At 42.0% G+C, this 26294-nt stretch overlaps 2 gene segments (V, D, J or C); both read right to left on the reverse strand.

Moving 5' to 3' along the window:
• Positions 1-10164: 10164 nt before the first annotated feature.
• Positions 10165-10966, reverse strand: LOC123584395. The segment is given in 2 exon segments: positions 10165-10726; positions 10828-10966. Coding segments are annotated over 2 exon segments (591 nt in total).
• A 12266-nt stretch (positions 10967-23232) lies between these two features.
• On the reverse strand, positions 23233-23676 carry LOC123583765. The segment is given in 1 exon segment: positions 23233-23676. A coding segment is annotated over 1 exon segment (444 nt).
• Between the last annotated feature and the right edge of the window lie 2618 nt (positions 23677-26294).

The following is a 26294-nucleotide window of genomic DNA, read 5'->3' on the forward strand; positions in this document are numbered from 1 at the left end:
TGGCCTGCCAAGTGTCCCAGCATCGAAATCGGTGCAGTTTGTATAGCATCTGCCTGTATTACATTTGTCCCCAGGGGTTAAAATACAATCACTCATACAGCATAGATTGCTATAGCACTGCTCTAAGGAGCTGCAGTCACAATGCTTGCCTGGGTCAGCCAAGTAGTTTCCGAAATGATTGTGGGTCAGGCTGTTATTTCAATGCACCACTTAGATGTTGAAGAGGCACTTGCCTAATCCGCCACTGATTATGTAGTGCGTATGAATGAAGGAACACTTCCTGAAAGCTTCAGGTATACGAGAGAATTGGGTCCTAATGCAGTTGGACCTTTTCTGGCAAGCATATTCATCAGTGTCAACCCACAAACCAATATTTTTTGCAATCTGATGTGTTGCTATGACAGACATGAGTAAATAATGTCTGCCTAAATAACCCATCATGATAGGGCTTTGTGGATGGCATATACTACATACAACTGGACTGAAATTAACTTCATGGGATCCACTGCGAATCACAAGTAAGGATGAATGTGGTTTAAGAATTCGAAAACCCTTGGACTCATAGTATCGAAAAAAAAGGACTCTGATGCAACACATATTTGCCGATGTTAGCTGGATCTCTCTCATTATAAATTATCATGAAACCAATATAGTAACTTACATGAATCCCATGAAACAATGAGTCAATTAAGCTAACTAGCCTTATTAGGAATTGGGCACATTTTGACACGTGGTTGAACACACTATATATTGTTTAGGGTCTGAGAGCAAAATTCCGTGATGGGATGACTACAACTTACTAGAGATCCTGAGCACTACACTGGCATTTGCTTGAGGAACGGGGTGTTCCCTATGCTCCTTATATCCCAGGTTATAAGTAGGTCCCATTGCATTGGTGTCTGCCACTCTCTGAGAAACAATGTGTTCAAATGTTGCGAATCACTGAGGTGTCTGATTTCATAGGCAATGCCATCCAACTTCATGATACCTTCAAGGCCCTGATAGCACATGTCCATGGTAACCATGGAAAGAGGAATCTCCTCCAGATAGCCGAGATAGTAACAGTCTGGAGGCATGGAGGGGTAGTCCATCTGCATGGCTCCCTGATCATCCTGAGTCATCATCAGCAGATGATGTATGGACCAAAATGATGTATTTATGAACCAAAATGATGATGTATGGACCATCAGATGTATGGACCAAAAGGGTTTCTTGCGCCGCATGTGGATAACGTGTCTCTTGTCCCCAAAACACAGGCTACAGGACAGCCAGCCAGGCATCTGAATGCCCTTGCCGTTGTGCAGCTCCTTCTTTGTAATTACCACCTCAAGGAGATGTAGCGCCATGAGGGACGTCCTTGAGAACCCTGGACAGGAGATAGCACTGCCCAGAGTGCAAACTTCAAGAGGGACGCCCTCAGCGTGATCTGGCCCTCTGCCAGCCTCATGCCCCTGCTCAGGGACATCTGCCAGTGAGAGTGGATAAATGGAGGATCCTCAGCAAAGTGAGGTCTAGGCCATCTGACAGAACAGAGGGCTGAGCCAAGTGGCCAGCACCCTGCACCTGGAAGCCACTTGTGGGGTTAGGTAACAGTCCCAGGGTGTGGCATTGGGTGACCCTGCACAACAGTTCAGCTGGGGTGGATGTGGGAGAAGCAGGTGAGCCAGTTCAAGCGTGCTCACATGGACATAGTAAGGACTTGGACCCGGACACATGGCTCTATTCAACACATTCCATCTTTCCTCCAGCTAGTGAATATGGGATATGCAATTTTAACACCCTGAACTTCTCTACCAATTCCATGTCCTGTGGTACTGCTGGGTCACTTTCTATGGACGACTGCTTTTCCTCATTATGGAGACCAATGCTTCCTACTTCCTTGGGATGTGGAGGTGGACATTGTCAATTTTACCTTTATAGGTGACTAAAAAATAGCTTTGTCGTTTTTCATGTCTCATTCTGGTTAGACATTAGTTTTCAAGCCATTTGATCCTTTGGTTTTTGGTTTGAAGCTTCCTCTGAGTTTACTGAGGAAACATTTCCCAGTATTCTGTCATGATTGGTGAAGTACAAGGTTGTATTTTAGTATTTTTTTATGCCAGCTGGGGAGAACAGAAAGTGCTGCTGACCATGTGTGAGCCCCAGGGGTTTTCCACTCTAATCCCTTATTGGGGTTCTTCCCTGGCCTCTGGCAGTCTCCTCCCATGCATGTGTGGTTCCCTCCTCAGCTGGAGATGCCAGGGAGTTGAGGTAACTTTGGCAGCTTGCACCATGGAGTCTGCACATGATCAAAAGACGTTATCAACCATGGAACTCCCTTGTTTGATTAAATATGCTCTACTCCTTTAAAACCCCCTGCATCAGGGAGAAACCTCAGAGTTGGCTTTTGGACAGGAGTCTGCATTCTCACCAGTGGCTGGCCTTGTGCATAAAGCTCAAATTCCTTTCCTACCAAAACTAAAACTTTGAACCTTGACCTTTCCAGCAACAGGCAGCTGAATTCGGGTTTTGATAACAATAAAACAGAGTGGAGTGGCAGTTGCCAGGGGCTGGCAGAGAGGCGCAATGAGGGTTAGATATCAAGGGGTGTGATTTTCTGCTTTGGAAGACGACTAAGTTCTAGAGGTCTTCTCCACAACATTACATGTGTAGTTAACAATATTGTACTGTGCGGTTAAAATTTAGTGAAGAGGGTGGATCTCAGTTTCAGTGAGATCTTACCACAATACACGAGTTTTGCTTCTCACACAACGTATGCATGGACACACACTCTGTACTGATAAGTGAAAATAATTTTAAAAAATGTACATACTTTGGATCCTAACCCTGGGGATATGCCATTTACAAATGTCTTCTTCCATTCCGTAGGTTGCCTTTTAGTTTTGGTTATTGTTTCCTTCACTGTGCAGAAGCTTGCTATTTTGAGGTACTCCCAAGAGGTCATATATGTATGTATTTAATTTTCTTATAATATTTTAAATTTAAATACAAGTGTGTTAACCTACAGTGCAGTATTGATTTCAGGTGTAGAATTTTGTGATTCATCACGTACATATAACACACAGTTCTCATTTCAACAAGTGCCCTTCTTAATGCCCACCTTACCCCCCTCCCCTTGGTTTGTTCTCTGTATTTAAGAGTCTCTTCCGGTTTCCTATTCTCTGTTTTTATCTTATTTTATTTTGCCTTCCCCTATGTTGTGTTTCTTATATTCCACATATGAATGAAATCATATGATATTTGACTTTTTCTTACTGACTTATTTCACTTAGGTTAATACGTTGTTGTTCCACCCACATTGTTGTAAATGACAAGATTTCATTCTTTTTGATGACTGAGTAATATTCCATTGTATATATTTACCACCTCTTCTTTATGCATTCATCTCCTGATGGATATTTGGGCTCTCCCACAATTTGCTTGTTGTTGATAGGGCTGCTGTAAACATTGGGGTCCATGTGCCCCTTCGAATCAGCATTTTGGTATCCTTTGGGTAAATACCTAGTAAAACAATTGCTCGATCACAGGATAGTTCTATTTTTAATTTTTTTCATGAATCTCCACACTATTTTCCAGAATGGCTGCACCAGCTTGCATTCCCACCATGTTAATTTTAGCCATCCTGACAGGTGTGAGGTGTTATCTCATTGTGGTTTTGATTTATGTTCCCTGACGAGGAGTGACAATGAGCCTCATTACACGTGTCTTTTCGCCATCTGGAAGTCGTCTTTGAAAAATGTCTATTCATGGCTTCTGGCCATTTCTTCACCAGATTATTTGTTTTTTTCAGTGTCGAGTTTGAGAAGTTCTTTATAGATTTTGGATACTAAGCCTTTATCTGATATGCCATTTGCAAATATCTTCTCCTATTTTGTCAGTTGCCTTTTAGTTTTGTTGATTGTTTCTTTGCTGTACAGAAGCTGTTTATCTTGAGGTCCCATAGTTCATTTTTGCTTTTGTTTCCCTTGCATCTGGGACATGTCCAGTAAGAAGTTGTTCTGACCGTGGTCAAAGAGTTTGGTGCCTGTGTTTTCCTCTAGGATTTGGATGGTTTCCTGTCTCACATTTAGGTCTTTCATGCATTTTGAATTTGTTTTTGTGTATATTGTAAGAAAGTGGTCTGGTTCCATTAGAGTTTCCTGTTGCTGTCCAGTTTTCCCAACACCATTTGTTGAAGGGACTGTCATTTTTCCATTTGATACTGTTTCCTGTTTTGTCGAAGATTAGTTGACCATTTATGGGTTTTCTACTCTGTTCCATTAATCTATGTGTCTCTTTTTGTGCCAGGAGCATACTGTCTTGATGACGACAGCATTGTAATATAGCTTGAAACCCAGAATTGTGATGCCTCCATTTTTTTTTCTTTTTTAGGATCGCTTTGGGTGTTCAAGGTCTTTTGTGGTTCCATGATAATTTTAGAATTATTTGTTTTAGCTCTGTGAGGAATGCTTGTATTATTTGACAGGGATATTTGCATTGAATTATTTGCATTGAATGTCTAGATTGCTTTGGGTAGTATCAACATTTTAACAATGTTTTTTGTTTTAATCCATGTGCATGGAATATTTTTCCATTTCTTTGTGTCTTCTTCAATTTCTTCCATAAATGTCCCAGGTTTTTCAGAGTAAAGCTCTTGTAACTCTTCAGTGAGGGTTATTTCTAGGTATCTTATGGTTTTTGGTGTAATTGTAAATGGGATAAATTCCTTGATTTCTCTTTTTCCTGCTTCATTATTGTTGTATCGAAATGCATAAATTTCTGTATGTTGATTTTGTATGCTGCAGCTTTACTGGTTTATTGTATCAGTTCTAGTGGGGTTTTTTTTTGGTGGAGTTCTTCAGGTTTTCTGTATATAGTATAAAATTCAACTCCAAAACTGAATAATCCTATTAAAAAAAATGAGCAGAAGGCATGAATAGACTTTCCAAAATGCAACATACAGATGGCCAATAAACACATGAAAAGATGCTCAACATCACTCATCATCAGGGAAATATAAATCAAAACTACAACGAAATATCAACTCACTCCTGTCAGAATGACTAAACTCAACTACACAAGGAACAACAGGTGTTTGTGAGGATACAGAGAAAGAGGAACACTTTTGCACTGCTTGTGGGAATGGAAACTGGTGCAGCTTGTCTGGAAAACAGCATGGGCGTTCCTCAAAATGCTAAAAATATAACTACCTTATGATTGATCGATTGAACTACTAGGTATTTACCCAAAGGATACAAAAATACTAATTTAAAGGGAATTGCAACTCTATGTTTATAGCAGCCCTATCAAAAACAGCCCAGCTTTGGAAACAGTCCAAGTAAGCATTGACTCATAAATGGATAAAGTATATGCGGTATATCTACACACACACACACACACACACACACACACACACACACACACACTCATACTCATACACTGGAATGTTTCTCAGCCCTGAAAGGAATGACATTTGCTCTTTGTAATGATATGGATGGAGTTAGAGAGTATTATGCTAACTGAAACAAGTGAGCGAAAGACAAATATATGATTTCATTCATATGTAGAATTTAAGAAACTTCAAATGGGAAATGGGACAGAGAAGAGAGAAGAGCTACACCAAGAAATAAACTTTTTTCAATGTTTTTAAATTTATGTTCAGATAGAATGGGGAAGAGGAGCAGAGGAAGCGGGAAGGAGAATCTCAAGCAGTCTCTTTGCTGTCAGTGCAGAAACCAAAATGGGGCTTGATCTCAGGATCCATGAAATCAAGACATGAACCCAAATCAAGAGTCTTAGGCTTAAGCCATGGAACATATGAACCCAACAAAACAGATTCTTACCTATACAAAACAAACTTATGGTTACCAGAGGGAAGGTGGGAGGAGGTTTGGGGAAGTAGGTGATGGGGTTGCAGGGCCGCAGTCATAATGAGCACTGGGCGTTGTATGGAAATGTTGAATCACTATATTTTACACCTGAAAGTAATACTACATTGAATGTTTACTATGTGGAATATGAATAAAATCTCAAATGATGTATTTACAGTGTCTGCAAATGGCCTTGTTGGCATACAGCCCATGAAGAAACATTTATTCCAGAAAATATACTGACAGACGGAAAAGCTAGAATTTTGAGCTAAGGTATGTGCCTTTCCTTCCCCACCCCAGCTCAGCAAATGGAAACTCCAGTGCAAGGAGCTGGGACTATAGGCATGTGCCACTGAGCCTGGCTGCAACCTCCCCTCCAGACTGTTGCAACCAATACCAGGGTTCCTGGTGACCAGCTCCTGTTCAGAGGACTCTTTCCCAGAGGGACAGGATGTCAGTGACCCTAAGCTGTTTTCTCTTGAGGCCAAGCCCCAGCAGGTGCCACTGAGATGTGGGACTCACTCATTTTTTGCAGCCTCACTCCCAGGATGGAAACTCTGCCCTGGGCACAGTCCACTAGGGATGCTGGGAGCCTGGTCGCCCCAGACCTGACTTGTACGGCAGGGGTCTCGTGCCACCAGGACAAGCAAGCCTCAAAGAAGTGCAGCTGCCACTCACCCCTAAACTGAGCCCTTATTTTGTCCCCACCTGCAGCTGCAGAGTTTTGCCCAGGGCAGGGGGGAGCTGGAGCAATCCACTAAACCAAGGTGCAAATCTGTTCCGGTACAACTGACTTCATTTACAGATGAGGGTGAGGAAGTTCTGGGCCTCATGTTGTGGGAGAGTCAGGTGCAGGAGACAGATGGTTTCAGTGGAGGATTCCTAACCTACTCCTCCTCACCTGCAGGAGAGAGCCAGAGCCAGGGACAGTGGAGGGAATGGCTCCTGTCAGAACACATGTGAGATTATGGCCTCAACAACTCTCCATTCAGAGGGGTCCGAGTTTGTAGGGTTTAGTCTGTGGAGAGTTGAAACATCTTGGTTACAACATTTATTTATTTATTTATTTATTTATTTATTTATTTATTTATTTTTATTTTTTTTATTATACGAAATTTATTGTCAAATTGGTTTCCATACAACACCCAGTGCTCATCCCAAAAGGTGCCCTCCTCAATACCCATCACCCACTGTCCCCTCCCTCCCACCCCCCATCAACCCTCAGTTTGTTCTCAGTTTTTAACAGTCTCTTATGTTTTGGCTCTCTCCCACTCTAACCTCTTTTTTTTTCCCTTCCCTTCCCCCATGGGTTTCTGTTAAGTTTCTTAGGATCCACATAAGAGTGAAACCATATGGTATCTGTCTTTCTCTGTATGGCTTATTTCACTTAGCATCACACTCTCCAGTTCCATACACGTTGCTACAAACGGCCATATTTCATTCTTTCTCATTGCCACGTAGTATTCCATTGTGTATATAAACCAAAATTTCTTTATCCATTCATCCGTTGATGGACATTTCGGCTCTTTCCATCATTTGGCTATTGTTGAGAGTGCTGCTATAAACATTGGGGTACAAGTGCCCCTATGCATCAGTACTCCTGTATCCCTTGGATAAATTCCTAGCAGTGCTATTGCTGGGTCATAGGGTAGGTCTATTTTTAATATTCTGAGGAACCTGCACACTGCTTTCCAGAGCGGCTGCACCAATTTGCATTCCCACCAACAGTGCAAAAGGGTTCCCGTTTCTCCACATCCTCTCCAGCATCTCTAGTCTCCTGATTTGTTCATTTTGGCCACTCTGACTGGCGTGAGGTGATATCTGAGTGTGGTTTTGATTTGTATTTCCCTGACAAGGAGCGACGTTGAACATCTTTTCATGTGCCTATTGGCCATCCGGATGTCTTCTTTAGAGAAGTGTCGGTTACAACATTTAAAATGTCAACATGACTGGGTTTTAGGTCATTTCTATCTGCAGTAAGGGTATCCTTCATGTCTCCTATGCTTTCCTCAAGCACAGCAAGTATCCTTATGATAGTTTTGAAAAATTCTATTTCCTTTTGAGAGTGTTTAGAAATTCTGTTTGAGGCATATTAGTTATATGTGCTTTAATGATATCCCTGGCAATGACCTTTTATCGTTTTTTCTTTTGGGATGAATTCCGCCATCATGGTGTATGTCTATGTCTCTGCTTTCTTAAGTGTTTTAGAAAATCCTGTTTTGTTTTCTCCTTCTAGAGTAGTGTCTTTATTGAGAAGTGTTCAATTGATGTTGAGGGCTTGACACTTTAGGAAGCATTTGTTGCATATTCTGTGTGCACTGTGCTGTCGTGCATTGGCTGCTCTGTCCCTCAGCTAAGTCCTCTGCAGAGTTTCTCCTTTTCTCCATTGATGAGTCCTTAGACATTGTCCACAATGTTGTGAGTTTTAACCAGGTGAGTTTGTTCTGCCTGTTAAAAGAGGCTAATTCCTATTTCCCCTAGAGGTGAAGCTATGCCTCACTATATGGTCAGTAGACTTGGTGCCTTTGTGGGTATATGTCGTCTTTTGAGGGAGGGGCGCGGTGCTGATCTGGTTTCCAGGCCCTCTTTCTCTAGTAAGGAAGCACCTGAGGAAGGCAAAGCGCGGGTATAGCTTGGTGTCAGTGGCTCAGCTTCTACTGGGAGGTTCTGTGCTGCTCACTGAATTCTGTCCATGCTGATTGGTGGGAGGAAATATTGGCATCAGCTCCCTGTCTAGTCCCTTGAGTTGGAGTTCCCAGCCTCCCCTGTTCAGGAAGCCCTCCCACAGAGAGAACAATCTGTACCTGTGGGTCCCAGGCTTCCATCAGAACCCTGCCTTCACCCTGTCTGTGTCCAAACCATTGGCCCACCTGGTGGCACAGGGCTCTTATGTTTTATCTCAGGAGCTCTAGCTGGGTTTGAAAACTCCAAATTATATGAACTCAATATGACCGGGACCCCACTGATCCTCTGTGAGAGGGTCTCGCTGTGCTGTGCCTGGAGTTAGTTATCCCAGGAGGGCAGTTTCATGAACACTAGGGCCTTGGAGTTCATGGTGAAGAACAACAAGAAGGCAGCGTTCAGTTAGCTGCTCTCAACAGAGGCTCCTATGCTAATGACCAGTGCAGTGCAATGGTGCCTGTCAACTCTCCTGCCCCACGAGAGGCAATACACCCTTTACGAAATGCACTCTGAGAAGGGAACTGTCTCTTCCCAAGTCGCCCAGGGGATTCTCAGACCACAATGCCCCCTGTGCGACTCTGCCCTCCTTCTCCACAGAAGCACAGCTATGCCCACCAGGCTCCATGCCAGTGATGGCATGGACTTCTAAATCTTCAGTCTTTGAACTGCACATTTACAGGAGGTTGACTTGTCATGATTACCTTTATGTGTCATCTTGACTGCATCATGGGTGCCCAGACTCCCCACTGTTTCTGTGGATGTCTGTGAAGTATTCCAGAAGAGACTGGCATTTCTATCCGTGGTTTCTGTCTGCCTGGGCATCACCCATTCCATTAAGGGTCTGAATAGAAACTGATGCAGAAGGAGGAGGAATTCCCTCAGTTTTACTTCCCATGTGCCTGTTTGAATTGGAACATTGGTCTCCTCTGGCCCTTGTTCTGCGAGTTACATCATCAGCTCTTCACGTTTGAGACTAGACACTAGTTCAGAATCAGATGAGAATTACACCACTGGTTTTCCTGGGTCTCCAGCATGTGAGAGTGGAATGTGGGGCTTATCAATGTATTTAGTCATGGAAACCAAACCTTGCTTTGGTTTCTGTTCCTCGGGAGAATCCTGACTAATACATGGAGATGAATTATCTCTTCTTTAGAGGAATTGAATAAAACTGTAGCTCATTTAAATTCCTGAGTAGCAAGTGCCAGGAGGGAAGTGTCACGTTGTTTGGGACAAGTGCTGGGTGAAGATAATGGGGGTCTGGGGGCTCCTGTAGTCCTGGCTGCACAGTGAGTGCATCTGGGACTTCTTTGGGACGCCTGGGTGGCTCAGTCGGTTAAGCAGCCGACTTTGGCTCAGGTCATGATCTCGCGGTCCGTGAGTTCGAGCCCCACATCTCAGTGCTGACAGCTCAGAGCCTGGAGCCTGTTTCAGATTCTGTGTCTCCCTCTATCTGACCCTCCCCCGTTCATGCTCTGTTTCTCTCTGTCTCAAAAATAAATAAACGTTAAAAAATACTTTATAAAAGAAAAAGGTTCAGCTGTTGTGCGTCAGGAAATCTGCAATTCACTCATACTGAGTGACAGGAGTAAGCAATGCAAACAACTGTGTCTTTGTAAATGTTAGGGTAGTTTTCCTATGACAACACAGTTGTTAATTCAGAGAGTTAATAGATAAACACAGAATCCTGTGTCCAGAGAGGCTCCCTGGGGAAACTGCTGTGTGGAGAGGAAGCCCCAGACCCTGACAGGAAACCTGCCTGCAACCTCCATCTGCACCTGCTCCTGGTAACACAAAGCAGAATTGTGCATAGTGTGCGCCCCCTGGTGGTGCTGATCCCCTCCTGCAGGGAGGTTTGTGTGTGGGCTCCCAGTGAGGTCCCCTCATTGTGTCTCTTGCACAGTAATATGTGGCCGTGTCCTCGGTCTTCAGGCTGTTCATCTGCAGATACAGCGTGTTCTTGGAGTTGTCTCTGGAGATGGTGAATCGGCCCTTCACGGAGTCTGCGTAGTATGTGCTACTTCCATCAGTATTAATATATGCGACCCACTGCAGCCCCTTCCCTGGAGCCTGGCGAACCCAGTTCATTCCATAGCTACTGAAGGTGAATCCAGAGGCCACACAGGTGAGTCTCAGGGACCCCCCAGGCTTCACCAGGTCTCCCCCAGACTCCACCAGCTGCACGTCACACTGGACACCTGTAGACACAAGACATCTTGGTCAGGCAACTGTCACACATCCACTCTTTCTCAGTCATGTCCACTCACATACTCAGTGTCTCTCGATCACCGTGAATTACCTTTTAAAAGAGCAACAAGGAAAACCCAGCCCAGCACAAACTCCATGGTGAGGTGTCTATGTTCTGTGCTGATCGCAGAATGGGAACACCTGGGACTCCCGGGGCTGGGGCTCCTCTCCCAGCTGCAGGGTTGGAGCTGGACTGGTTTAATCAGCACAGGGAGGGCGCTATTTGCATATCCTCTGACTATATATCAAGCTCCAGACTTAGATTTGTTTCAAATTTAAAACCAGTGTTTGAGCGGCACTTCTAGATCACTTCTTGCAGAAGGGACTGTGACAGTATAAATAATTCTCATCTGTGAACACAGTTATGTTTTCATCTGTGTTTGCCATTTTACATGTCTTTCTCCCAGCAGGTCATGTTTGGTATGTTATTTTACTTTTTAGTGAAATTTAATCCTAAATACTTTATTTTGTGCCATATAATTTTAATGTGTGTTTATTTTTGTGTGACAGAGAGAAGGAGAGAGAGATCAGAGAGAGAGAAGGGGACAGAGAATCCCAAGCAGGCTCTGCACAATCATTGCGGACCCTGCCTTAGAATTAAACTCAGGAACCATGAGATCATGACCTGAGCCAAAATCAACAGGAGGCACTTAACGGATTGAGCCACACAGGTGCTCCATTTTGTGCCATTTTCAATTGTGTGGTTCTGTTATTTTTTTCATATACTATGTTTTTGGTGCATGGAAATACAACATATTTTTGTATGTTGATTTGTACCGTGAACTTTTCCTGAGGTTATTAGTTCTAATACTTTTTCTGTGGAGTTTCTAAGGTTTCACTGTATGTAAGTTCGTGTGATTCTCAAACAAATAATTTTCTTCTTACTGATTTACATGTCTTTATTTCATTTTCTTACCTAATTTTTATGGGTACATCTGCAACTTGTAGGAGCAGAAAGCTTTTTCCTTCTTTGCTTCTGTGTTCTTCGTCTGGTCTAAGGATTCAATTGACATAAGAAAGATCTACAGAAGAGAATAAATTTCATTTTGCATGTGCACAAGCTTCCTAATAATATGACACCCAGAGAATGAAGAAAGTAGGTGGCACTTGTGCCTTTTAGAATAAAAAACAATGGATTTGCGAAGAGTTAACAAGACAGAGATTTGGGTTTGGGCAAGTCAATTAGTGAGGAATTAACAAGGCTTGTTGGCACAGCCTTCTTGGTGCTAAGTTCCCATTTCTGGTGCTAAGGATGGTTCTTCCATTCTGGTAGAGGGGAAGACGTTTCCCAGGAGAGATTTATTTCCTGCTCTCAGAGGGGCAAAGAAGGGTCACAGTTTCCTTAGACTAGCTGTTACTCAAGTGACTTTCCTCCAAATAAGCAATGTGACAAGATGACATACATTGGGTGCCATATTTTACTGGTCTTCATGTTACCATGTGGAATACCTATGTAGGGAATGAGCATCCTTGCCCGGCTCCTAATGTGACAGGAAAAGCTTCAGTGTTTCACTGTTAAATATGCTGTCAGGTGTGGGCTTTTCATCTATGGCCACGATTTTGTGGAGGTTATTTCTTTCTTTCCCTCAGTTGCTGAGATTTTTTCATAATGACAATTTGTTGAATTTTGTCTAGTTTTATATGTATCAATAGATGGTGATATAGATGATCAACAGATGTGACTGCATTGTCACATATGACCCTTTCATTGTGCTGTTGCATTCACTATGCTAGGAGTTTTGCATGTATGTCCATCTGAGATATTGGCCTTTAGTTTCTCTTCCAACGGTGTCTTTTGATTTTGCAGCATAGTAAGGTTGGTCTTGTAGATGAATTGGGGCATATTCCTTTCTTTTCAGTTTTTGGTAAGAGTCTGAGAGATATTGTCATTAAGTCTCTTTTACATTTTGATATAATTCATAGATAAAGCCCTGTGTTACTGAGCTGACTTTTTTCTTTTGGGGTGGTGTATGATTATAGATTGAATTTTATTTGTTTTCATTCTGTTAATTTTCTATTTCTTCATGTACAGTCTTGTGGATTGTTTGTCTCTGGAAATTGCCTAGTTGCCCTTTGTTATCTAATAATGGGTCTTTAATTATCTAGGCATTTTCTGTTATTGTTTTTCACTTCTTTGGTATCAGTTATGTCCCCTCCTTAATTCTGATTGTATCTGTGTGAGTTTTACCTATTTTCCTAGTAGAGATGCTTTTTCAATTGCATTTAGCTTTCCAGATATCCATTTCAATTTGTTAATTTTTTGTATTATTACACTTTTTATTCCTTTTATCTGTTCTAATAATTTCTAATATTAGTTGAGTTAATAAAAATGCCAATGAATGTATGTGGGAAATTCTTATTTATATGGTACCTCAAAGCACACAGAAGTGAGAAAACAATCCTGAGAAAGAATAACAAACCTGGAGACAGCACACATCCTTCTTTCTAAGTATATTGCAGAGGTACATTGTCTATAACAGAGTGCTGCTGGCACAGAGTCAGACACACAGACCATTGGAGCAGATTACAGAGACCAGAGTGAAATGTGTCTGGATGCAGTCAGCAAATCCTCCATGAGATTTCATAGAATTAAAATTAGGGAAAAAATGGCCTCTTTCTCAAATGGTTTTGAATTCCAGTGAATAAAATAATGACATTTGGTCCTTATCTTATACCATACAGATATGTAGACCCCCATTCAGCCCCTTCCCTGGAGTCTGGCAGACCACCTCCTCAATTAGCTACTGAAGGTGAATCTAGAGACTGCACAGGAGAGTCTCAGGGACCCCCTCCCCTGCCAGGCTTCTCAGGTCTCCCCCAGACTCCACCAGCTGTACGTCACACAAGACATCTACAGATACAAGTCAGGAAACTGTCACACATCCACTGTTTCTCTCACTCATATCCACTAACATAGTCAGTGTTTCTTGTTCATCATGAATTACTGTTTCAAATAGAACCAAGGAAAACCAAAGTGAACCCAAACTCCATGGTGAGATGTCTGTGTTCTGTTCTGATCACTGAATGTGAACACTTAGGGGCTGGGGCTCTTCTCCCAGCTACAGTTTCAGGGATGGGAGGGTTTAATCAGCATACAGATGTCCTTTGACAATATAGCAAATTTTGCAGTAGAATCCTCAAGAAGCCAGTGACCCTTGGCAGGTGTAAGGGATGGGGCAGTGTTTGGTGTCACAATATCTTTCAGGACATTGTGATTCATTAATTTGTGATTTTGCTGCAGTGATTATAAGTACCCATGATAATCCTTATTTTCACATATGCACCCAAACACTTGAGGTAAGAATCAGTATACCACCAATGTACAGGTTAACAGATACACTGCAGCAGAGCAGAGTGTGTGAATGTCCAAGATCACGTATGAGGTGAGAGTAGTCCCAGTATCTGAACGTGTGCTCCCCATCAGGGGACCCACCGGCCTCCTGAACCACATGCAGGACAAGGCTGGACATCCCAGTGAGGTTTGCAGGTTCCTGACCTTCTAGAAGTCCCAGGAGAGTGATGGATGGAAGCCAGATCTATTCTGTCACAGAAATTGGAGAGAGTGAGAAGCCTCGACAGAGACTCACAGAGCTGATGGAGACGCCACGGGTTTTCTACAAACACAAGGGGTCATTTACACATGAACTCTATGTGGACATCAATGGAAACCCTCCATATGGAGCCTCTGGGTGGCTCGGTTAAGTGTCCGATTTTGACTCACGTCATGGTCTCACAATTTATGAGTCTGAGCCTTGTGTCGTGCTCTGTGCTGACAGCTCAGAGCCTGGAGACTGCTTCATATTCTGATACTGTGTCTCCTCTCTCTCTCTTCCCCTTTCCCGCTCGTAGTCTGTCTCTCTCTCTCTTAAAAATAAATAAAGATTATGGGGCGCCTGGGTGGCGCAGTCAGTTAAGCGTCCGACTTCAGCCAGGTCACGATCTCGCGGTCCGTGAGTTCCAGCCCCGCGTCAGGCTCTGGGCTGATGGCTCAGAGCCTGGAGCCTGTTTCCGATTCTGTGTCTCCCTCTCTCTCTGCCCCTCCCCCATTCATGCTCTGTCTCTCTCTGTCCCAAAAATAAATAAACTTAAAAAAAAATTAAGATTAAAAAAGAAAGCCTCCATAATGTTTAAATGGTTGAATTTTATTAAAATATGTTGAAGGCAAAACACCTGAGATCAGGAAGGATGATGTTAATTAAAAATATTTCTTCATATGAAATGGAGATCGTTATTCTTCTAAACTCTTGTTAATGTGAGAATGATCAAAGATGTATTTATCCCAATGTCTGACCCTGGGAAAATTTGTGTATTCCCATTATCAAGGCTTATTTAAACAGGGAGGACACTTGTGTGTTTCCACAGCTTTTCCAAACTCTTTGCTGTGTTCGTGTCAGAATAAGTGTGCAGAGCCTGGATCTGAAAGCCCTTGAGAGGAGACCAGTCCTCAACCAATCTCTTGTCCTGGATCATGAGCTCCCTGGTCTCTGAGTTCCCCCTGGTGGTTGTGATTGCCCCCGGTGGTCCCCGTGCTCCTGTTGTTTCACAGACCCCTGCAGAGATACAGTGACTCCTTTATTCCCCTCCCCATTTTTGCAACATGCAAGGGTGAGACCCTTCCATCATGAGCACTGCAGACCCTTCTGTTCACAGGATGTCTCCTCCTACATATTTTCCATCTTTGAACCCTTCACTCTGCTCCTTGCCTATAAATATACAGTTATATTTCCTTTAATCATTGGTGAGCAACAATCTTGAATAGTTATCCTTATCAGCTGGCAAGAGTCAGAAGAACTTTTCATTTGATAATCGAGAGAACAAAAGAAAGATTTTTGGGCTCAGAAATTCTACTTTCATGAAACTGGGATAAATGTGCTCAGCTTCAGACATGTAGCACCTTTAAGAAAAAAGGAAGTGTCAATCCCAGAGACAAGTTGGAGTCTGAGATTCAGAGCATTCTGTCTTTGAGCCTAACGGGTGTCCCCAGATTGATAATCAAATTGTTTCTTGTTGCTGATGCACTTCTCAATTACACTGCATTTCTTCTGGCATAGGAATGTCAGTACCTGTTATGTTATGGTTACCATGCAGAAGCATTCAGAAGAACAAAAATGGTTTTCTAGAATTGCAGGTCGGCTGATGGAGAGAGTTTCACCCCAGGATGGAAGGTACCACAGTCTCACCCTACCCAAGCTACATGGTTAGATTTGGGGTTTTAGAGGTAGTGAAATTTAGGTACGTTTTGGACTTGACTTAATATTTAATGATTTGACATGTTGGAGGATTTGGGGGTGTGGTAATGTGAGTGTCACGTGGGATGGAGGTGAACTTTCCCTGACATCAGTGTGGACTGTGGTCATCTATGTCATTCTTGAACCTGTGTAGAATAACTTATGTGGCCAAAGGGACTTGTCACATTAGATTAATTTTGAGACATTGATATTACTGCCATGTGTATGAGTGTGGGGATGGAGTTCAGGACACAGATGGGGAGTCACCAAATGTCCATCTCGGAACTGAAGATGAGTGGGTCCTGAAGACAGCACATCTGTGGGAGGGAATACCTTGAGAATTGTGGGATGAAACCTCTCATCACCAGGCACAGACACTTTCTTGCATGAAGTCCATGTCTGCCTCTGGATCTGAGTGTCTAACCGAACCCGGGTGGATATGCATGGATGTCCCCCAAATGCTCTGAGGTGAAGAGAAACAGTAAAGAAAGAAACATGAAGACAGATAACAGCAAGGAAAGACACATAAAGGAGTCATTGCCATTGAGAGAGGACTTCTGGGGCTGACATGCATCCTGTTTTCTGCAGCCTTGATCGTACGATGTTGGACACTAGCCAGTGGAGGTCGGGGGCAGCCCTACAAACTGGGCTCTGGGATGTAAGACCAGAACCATAGCCACCCTCAAAGCTGACTGTATTGTGGACAAGTGACATGACTCGGGAGGTCCCTCACCTGAGGGTAAAGAGAAGTTCCGGCCACCCCTGTGGCCCCTCCACCCTCTGAGGTCACTCCCTCCAGATGTTATACATTCATAGCTTCTATTGTATGTGAAATGTACCCTCTCCCAGTAAGGCGATGGTCCACTGCTGGTTCTGGGAGGATCCGTCCTTGTGACCTTGTCTCTGGTATAAACCTCTTCTCTGTCTTCTAAGAATGAAAGCAAAGTTCCCCTTAACATGCAGCTAAAATCCAATATTGTGCCCTCACTTGGATCCAATTGTTTTTTGGTGTAAATCACTAGTGAAATTGTCATCTGTTTGGAAATTCCCTTCAGAAGCAAGTACTGGAATACATGGGTGGTGTCAGGTGGTGTAGACCTGTAGAACAGCACATGGTAACCATGCATCCTCAAGGCTGAACTTGTTCCCTAGTGAGGAATGGGAAGTACAAGGAATGCCAGCTGACACTCGTCTGTGCTTCTTAAGTACCCAACAGACCTGGGTGAACGGGCCTGCTCCAGGAGCAAGGACATCTACACACAGGCAATACATAGATGCCATCTGTCTAGACAGACTGCCCATGAGATGTGGTCACAGAGGACCTGGGAAGGGCAGCTGGGGTTTGAATTCCAACTCACGTGGCACCAACATTGGGAATCATGAGTATGTTTGTTAATTAATGTCCACTACCAGTTAGGGATAAAATGGGTAAATGCAAGTAGTTAGACTCACTGCCCTAGATCCCATTGGTTATGACCATTTGTAACAAAATTTGTCCCCTTCCTTGTTTTCCGCTGTTTTTTGTTTTTTGTTGTTTTTTTTTTTCAACGTTTATTTATTTTTGGGACAGAGAGAGACAGAGCATGAACTCACGGACCGCTAGATCGTGACCTGGCTGAAGTCGGACGCTTAACCGACTGCACCACCCAGGCGCCGCTGTTTTTTAATGTCTGAAGATTTTATTTATTTACATCTTTGTTAGTTAACTTGTAGTGTAGTTTTAGTTTTGGGAATAAAATTTAGTGATTCATCACATACGTTAACACCCAGTGTGCATCACAATAAGTGACCTACATGATCTCCATCACCCATTTAGCTATTTGAATCGAATTTTTGTGTCCTTTGTGTAAATACCTGTAGAGAAATTGGTGGGACATAAGTAATTCTATTTTAACTTTTTAAACTCTTCTCCAGTGTGGTCACACCACTTTGCATTCCCACCAAGAGTATAGGAAGGTTCCTCTGTCTCCACATCCTTGCCAATATCTGTTGTTTCCTGAATTGTTCATTTTAGCCATTCTCACAGGTGTGAGGTGGTATCTTATCATGATTTTGAATTGTTTTTCCCCAATGATGAGTGATGTTGAGCATCTTTTCATGTGTCTCTTAGCCATCCAGATGTTTTCTTTGGAAAAGTGTCTGCTCATGTCTTTTGACCATTCACTGGATATTTGTTTTTCTGTGTTTGTTAAGTTCTTATAGATTTTGGATACTAACTCTTACCACGTATGTCATTTTCAAATATCTTCACTCCTCTGTCAGTTGCCACTTAATCTTGTTGATTGTTTCCTTCACTGTGCAGAAGCTTTTTATCTGGATGAGGTCCCAATAGTTCATTTTTTGCTTTTGTTTTCCTTGCCTCTAGAGGCATGTCTATTAAGTAGTTGCCGAGGTCGAGGTCAAAGAGGTTTCTGCCTGTTTTCTCTTATAGATGTTGATGTTTTTTGGTCTTACATTTAGGTTTTTCATCCATTTGGAATATATTTTTGTGTTTGCTGTAGGAAAGTGTTCCAGATTCATTCTTCCTCATGTTACTATCCAGTTTTCCCAGCACCATTTGCTGAACAGACTGTTCAGCAAATCTGGTTCTCTATTCTGTCCCATTCATGTATGTGTCTATTTTTGTGCCAGTACCATATTTTCTTGATGATTACAGCTTCGTAATACAGCTTGAAGTCTAGAATTGTGATGCCTCCAGCTTTGGATTTCTTTTTCAACATTGCTCTGCCTATTCGGTGTTTTCTGGTTTTATACAAATTTTAATATTCTTTGTTCTTTTTCTGTGAAGAATGTTGGTGTTATTTTGGTAAGGATCACATTGAATGTGTAGATTGCTTTGGGTAGTATTGATATTTTAACAATATTTGTTTCCCAGACCATGAACATGCAATGCTCTTCCTTTGTGTCTTGTGTAATTTGCTTCATATGCTTTCTATAGTTTTTAGCATACAGATCTCTAACATCTTTTGTTAGGTTTATTCCTAGGTATGTTATGATTTTTGGTGCAATTGTAAATGGGACTGATTCCTTAATGCCTCTCTTTTCTGCTTCATTTTTGGTGTATGTATATAGTGCCAATAACTTGATGTTGTCTTTGTATCCTACAACTTTTCTGAGTTTTGTCTCCGTCCTAGAAGTCTTTTGGTGGAATCTTTTGGATTTTCCACATAGAGTATCATGTAATCTACAAAGAGTGAAAGTTTGACTTACTCCTTTCAAATGTCTATGCCTTTTATTTCTTTTCATTGTTTGGTTGCAGAGGCTAAGCCTTCTAGTACTACGTTGAACAAAAGTAGTGACAGTGGATATCCCTGTCATGTTCCTGACCATATGTGGAGAGCACTCAGTGTTTCCCCATTGAGGATGATGTTAACAGTGCGTGTTTTGTATATGGCCTTTATGTTGTTGAAGAATTTTCCATGTATCTTTACTTGCTTGATGGTTTTTATCAAGAAAAGATAGTGTAGTTTATCAAATGCTTCTCTGCATTTATCGAAAGGATCATTTGGGTCTTATCCTATTATTGATATGGTGTATAACTTTGATTGATTGTTAATATTGATCCATCCTTGCACCCCAGGAATAAATCTGACTTCATCCTGGTAAATGATTCTTTTAATGTACTGTTGGATTCAAGTTGTAAGTATGTTGTTGATAATTTTTGCATCCGTGTTCACCTGGGCAATTGGTCTGTAATTCTCCTTTTCTAATTCTTCCTCTTGAAATTTTGGTAGTTTACATGTTTCTAGGAATTTATTCATTTCTTCCAGATGGCCTAATTGGTTGGTATATTGTTTTTCATAATATTCCCTTATAATTGATTGTATTTCTGGTGTTGGTTGTGATCTGTCCCATGAAATTCATGATTTTGTCTCTTTGGGTCCTTTTTCTTTTCTGTTTGAATAATGTGGTCCAGGAACTTCAATTTTATTCATTCTTTCAGAAAGCAACCTAAAAGTTTTGTTGATCTGTTTTTCTGTTTTTGTTTCTTTCTGTGCCATTTATAGGTACTCTATGATTGTTTACCCTCCTCGTCTGACTTTAGGCTTCATTTGCTCTTCCTTTTCTAGCTTCTTTAGGTGTAAAGTGGTTGTGTGTTTAAAATTTTATTTTTATTGTGTTAGGCCTGTACTGCTATATACTTCCATCTTAAATCTGCTTTTGCTGCATCCCACAGGATTTGGACTATCACACTTACATTTTCATTTGCTTCCATGTATTTTTATTTCTTCTTTAGTTTCCTGGTTAACCGCTTCATTCTTTAGTGCGATGGTCTTTTACTCCAACTATTAGTGGTGTTTCCAAATAATTCCTTGTGGTCGACTCCAAGTTTCATAGTGTTCTGATCTGAAAAAATGCATGCCATAGTCTCAATCTTTGTACTTGTAGGTGCTGATTTATGACCCAGTGTGTGATTTATTCTGGAGAGTGTTCCATGTGCACTCAACAAGAATGTATTCTGCTGCTTTAAGATGGAATGTTTTCAATATATCTGTTAAGTCCATCTGCACCTGTGTCATTCAAAGCCATTGTTTCCTTCTTGATTTTCTTCTTACACGATCTGTTCATTGTTGTAAGTGGGGTGTCCCCTACTTACAAGTGAAAGTCCCCTACTACTAGTGTATTATTATCAATGAGTTTTTTTTTATGTCATTAATTGCTTTACATATTTCAGTGCCCCAATTTTTGGTGATATATATTTACAGTTGTTAGTGCTTCTTGTTGGATAGACCACTTCAGGATATAATGCCCTTCTTCATCTCTTTTTGCAGTCTTTGTATTTTAAATCTAGGTTGCCTGATATGAATATGGTACTACAGCTTTCTTTTTATGTCCAGTAGCATGATAAATTGTTCTGCAACCCCTCACTTTCAATCAACAGGTATCTCTAGGTCTCAAGGGAGTCTTTTACAGGCAGAATATACATGGATCTTGTTTTTTTAATCCATTCTGATACCCTGTGTCTTTTTTTTTTTCAACGTTTATTTATTTTTGGGACAGAGAGAGACAGAGCATGAACACAGAATCAGAAACAGGCTCCAGGCTCTGGGCCATCAGCCCAGAGCCTGACGCGGGGCTCGAACTCACGGACCGCGAGATCGTGACCTGGCTGAAGTCGGACGCTTAACCGACTGCACCACCCAGGTGCCCCATGATACCCTGTGTCTTTTGACTGGACTTTTTAGTTCATTTACATTCACAGTGATTACTGAAAGATATGATATTAGTGTAATTGTGTTATCACAATGTTTCTGTAAAGTAATTTTTTTCTGGGGATTTTCTCTGTTCCTTTCTAGTGTTTGTTGCTTTTGGTCTTTCTTTCCCACTCAAAGAATCCCCTTTAGTATTTCTTGCAGGGTTGGATTAGGGGTCACAGACTCCTTTAGATTTTGTTTGTCTGGCAAGCTCTTTATCTCTCCTTCTTCTCAATGACAAACTTCCTGGATAAAGTATTCTTGCCTGCCCATTTTTTTTCCCATTCAGCACATTGAATGTATGATGACACTCCCTTCTCTCTTGGTAAGTTTCTGTGAAGGGAACTAACCTTATTTGCCTTCCCTTCTTAGGGACTTCTTTTCTCTTGCTGCTTTTAGCATTTTTCCTTTATCTCTATATTTTGTCAATTTTCTATGATTTATCTTGGTAATGGCCTACTTGTGTTGATTTTGATAGGAGTTCTCTGTGCCTCCTGGATTTGGATGTTCATTTCCTTCCTTGGGTTAGGGCAACTTTCAGCCACAATTTGCACAAATAAACCTCTGTCCCTTTTTCCCTCTCTTCTTTTGGGACTCCTATGAAAGGAATTTTACTACACTGTACAGAGTGGCTGAGTTCTCTAAGTCTACATCCATAACCCAAGAAGTTAGTTTACCCTCTCTTTTCTGATTCCTTATTTTCCATAATTTTATCTTCTATATAACTTAGTCATTCCTCTGCTGCTTCCACCCATTATTATGTGCAGTAAGCATCATGTCTCCTTCATAGCATTTTTAAATTTCACCGTTGACCAGTTTTTATGTCTTTTATCTCTGTGGTATGCATATCCTTGATGTCTTCTATGCTGTTCTCAAGCCCATCCATTATCCTTACTATTGTTTTAAGTTCTGTTTTAGGCCTATTCCTTATATCTGGTTTCATTAGATCCCTGGATATGATCCTTTCTTGTTCTCTCTTTGGGGATGAATTCCTCCATATTCTCATATTGTCCAGGTCTCTGTCTTCTTCTGTGTTTTAGAAAACCTGTTATGTTTTCTGCTTCTGAGAGTAATGGCTACATTAAGAAGAGTTCATATGCTGTACGGATACTGGCGCTTCAGGAAGGGTTTGTGGTGAGTGCTGTGTGCACTGTGTTCTTGCGTTTTGGTGTCTTGGGAAGTGGGCATCACCCAATCCATTAAGGTTATGAATAGAATAAAAATAAAAGTGAAGCAAATTCTCTCATTTTTACTTCTTGTGTGCCTGCTTGAGCTGTAACATTGGCTTCCTCTTGCCCTTGGAGTGAAAGTTAAACCATCAGGTCCCCACATTCTCAGACTTGACACTAGTTTGGAATCAGATGAGAATTACACCATTGACTTTACTGGGTATCCAGCATGTGATAGTATATCATGGGACTTCTCAGCGTATTTAGTCATGTAAGCCAATGTGCTATGTGTTCTGTTCCTCAGGATTATCCTGACTAATACATGTAGATGCTTTTTCTCTTGTAGTTTCAAGTATTTGAAGAAAAGTGTAACACATATAAAGTTCTGAGAAGCAAAGTGACATGAATGAAGTGTCATGCTGTTTGACTGGGATGAGAGCAGGGTGAGGATAACGAGGAGCTATGGGATCCTGTGGTCCTAGATGCAAAGTGAGCGCTCCTGGGACTCCTGTAAATGTTCAGTTGATGTGCATCAGGATACGTGTAAACCATTGATATTTAGTACAAGGGTAAGCAATTGTAAGAGACTCTATCTCTTGTTCATGTAAGTATAGTTTTCCTGGTAAAACAAACTTTGTAAACCAGACTCAAGTAGGTAAGCACAGAATCATGTGTCCAGAGAGGCTTCCTGGGGGAAACTGCTGTATGGAGAGGAAGCCCCAGGCCATGGCACTAAACCTTCCAGCAATCCCTACCTGCACCTGCTCCTGGGAACACAAACAGAATGGTGCATAGTGTGCACCCCCTGGCGGTCCTGATCTTCTTCTACAGGGCGGTTTGTGTCTGGGCTCACACTGACAACCCCTCACTGTGTCCTTGCACAGTAATACATGGCCGTGTCTGCAGACCTCAGACTGCTCAGCTCCATGTAGGCTGTGTTTGTGGATGTGTCTGCTGTCAGGATGAGTCTGCCCTGGAACTTCTGTGCATAGCTTGTAGCACCATCTTCAGGGTCAATTCTTCCCATCCACTCAAGCCCTTGTGCAGGAGCCTGTCGCACCCAGTGCATATGGTAATCAGTGAAGCTGTATCCAGATGCTTTGCAGGAGATCTTCACTGATGCCCCAGGTGTCCTCACTTCAGCCCCAGACTGCACCAGCAATACCTGGGAGTGCCCACCTGTAGAGAGGGGACAAGAGTGGATGAAATCAATGGTGACTGGTCCTGATCCTCTCCTGTGTCCAGGGACTTGGCTGACCCTTACCTGTCGCCACTGCCACCAGTAGAGGATTCTCCAGCTCCAGTCCATTGTGAGGGGGTATGTCTCAGGGTCTCCGGTAGAGGATGGTGTTTTCCGGTGATGGTCTCAGGGCACAGACACACCCATACTTAACCTGGTGCTCTTAGGACTATTTGCATAGTCATGAGACAGAGTATTTCATACACAGGACGAGAACCATCTGGAGACGGTCCCAGAGACCGTGTACATTGGGACTCAGAGAGCACCAGTCTAAGCCTTGTTTGAGGACATGGGTCCTTGGCCAGGTTCCTGAACTGTGTGCAGACTGAGCTCCTGCCACTGAGTGATAAGACCTTACAGAAAATTCTCCCCATTGTGGACCAGTGTTGAATGAGGCAGAGACCACCAGAACCTGTTGTTGGCTCTGATATCTGAACGTCTTATTCCTGGATAAGCGTGTCTCCAAACTGCTGCACGAAATGGGGTAATAAATGCATCCTGGTTTCCATCTCTTAGATGAAGATATCTAAAAGCCCTGGACTAGCAGCGTCTTCAAGTGTCTTCTCACTGCCTGAGTTCATTAAATGCTCTGATGGAACAGATATTTAAACACCCTTTAGCATCCCTCATCTAATCATATTTTAGATTGCTTTCTGGAAAAGGAAACACTGGCTTCTGACAGGAAAGCCTTCCTCACCCCTTGTGAACCTACTCACCTGGGGTATCATCCTGGTGCTGAATAGTACTGAAAGGCCCCTGCAGTCTAGGCCCGGCCCTGCAGGGAGGTTCCTGTCAAGACTCACAGGACATTTATTCCAGTGTCTCTACTCCAGCATTACATGGTGGAGGGGAGCAGAATATGCCACCCCAAATATGCCACTGGAATGAAACATGCTTGAGAAACAGCCAGTGCAGAGACGCACTGACCATCATTTGTTCCCTAAACAGAATATAAATCTCTTATGTGAAATACGCCCTTTTTGTACCAGGAGGGGAGAACTGTCCTTAGCACCAGAAAAAGGAATTTAGGCCCCAGAATGCTGTGCAGAGAAACCTTAGTTCTTCACTATTGTAATAATACCAAGCACATTAAAGCTCTCAGTTTTTCCCCATTGAGGATGATATCAGTGTTGGGTCATTCATATATGGCTTTTATGATCTCGAGGTATGCTCCTTCTATCCCTGCTTTCTTGAGGGATTTAATCAAGAAAGGATGCCGTATTTTGTCGAATGCTTTCTCTGCATCTATGGAGAGGATCATATGGTTCTTGTCATTTTATTTATTGATGTGATGAATCACGTTAATTGTTTTGCAGATATTGAACCAGCCCTGCATCCCAGGTATAAATCCCACTTGGTCTTGGTGTATAATTTTTTTTAATGTATTGTAGGATCTGGTAGGCTCATATCTTGTTGAGGATTTGTGCATCCATGTTCATCAGGGAAATTGGTCTATAGTTCTCCTTTTAGTGTGGTCTCTGTCTGCTTTTGGAATCAAGGTAATTCTGGCTTCAGAAAGAGTCTGGAAGTTTTCCTTCCATTTCTATATTTTGGAACAGCTTCAAGAGAATAGGTGTTAACTCTTCCTTAAATGTTTGGTAGAATCCTCTGGAAAGCCATCTGGCCCTGGACTCTTGTTTTTGACAGGTTTTTGATTACTAATACTATTTCCTTACTGGTTATGGGTCCGTTCAAATTTTTATATTTCTTCCTGTTTTAGTTTGGAGTGTATATGTTTCTAGGAATTTGCCCATTTCTTCCAGATTGCCCATTTTATTGGCATATAATTGCTCATAATATTCTCTTATTATTGTTTTTATTTCTGTTGTTTTGGTTGTGATCTCTCCTCTGTCATTCTTGATTTTACTTATTTGCATCCTTTCCTTTTTCTTTTTGATCAAACTGGCTAGTGGTTTATCAATTTTGTCATTCTTTCAAAGAACCTGCTTCCGGTTTCATTGATTTGGTCTACTGTTTTTTTGGTTTCGATAGCATTAATTTCTTTTGTAATCTTTATTATTTCCTGTCTTCTGCTGGTTTTGGGTTCTATTTGCTGTTCTTTTTCCAGCTCCTTAAGGTGTAAGGTTAGGTTGTGTATGTGAGATCTTTCTTCCTTCTTTAGGAAGGCCTGGAATGCTAGATACTTTCATCTTATGACCACCTTTTCTGCGTCCCAGAGGTTTTGGGTTGTGGTGTTATCATTTTAATTGACTTCCATATACTTTATACTTCCTCTTAACTGCTTGGTTAGCCCATTCATTCTTTAGTAGGATGTTCTTTAGTCTCCAAGTATTTTTTAACTTTCCAAATTTTTTCTTGTGGTTGATTTTGAGTTTCACAGCATTGTGGTCTGAAAATATGCACAGTATGATCTCAATCTTTTTGTACTTACTTAGGGCTGATTTGTGTCCCAGTATATGGTCTATTCTGGAGAACGTTCCATGTGCACTGGAGAAGAAAGCATATTCTGCTGCTTTAGGATGAAATGTTCTGAATATATCTGTTAAGTCCATCTGGTCCAGTGTATCATTCAAAGCCATTCTTTCCTTGTTGATTTTTTGTTGAGATGATCTGTCCATTGCTGTGAGTGGGGTGTTGAAGTCTCCTAATATTATGGTATTACTGTCGGTGAGTTTCTTTATGGTTGTGATTAATTGATTTATATATTTGTGTGCTCTCCCATTTGG

This window comes from Leopardus geoffroyi, chromosome B3, assembly GCF_018350155.1.
Source record: "Leopardus geoffroyi isolate Oge1 chromosome B3, O.geoffroyi_Oge1_pat1.0, whole genome shotgun sequence".
Lineage (NCBI taxonomy): Eukaryota > Metazoa > Chordata > Mammalia > Carnivora > Felidae > Leopardus > Leopardus geoffroyi.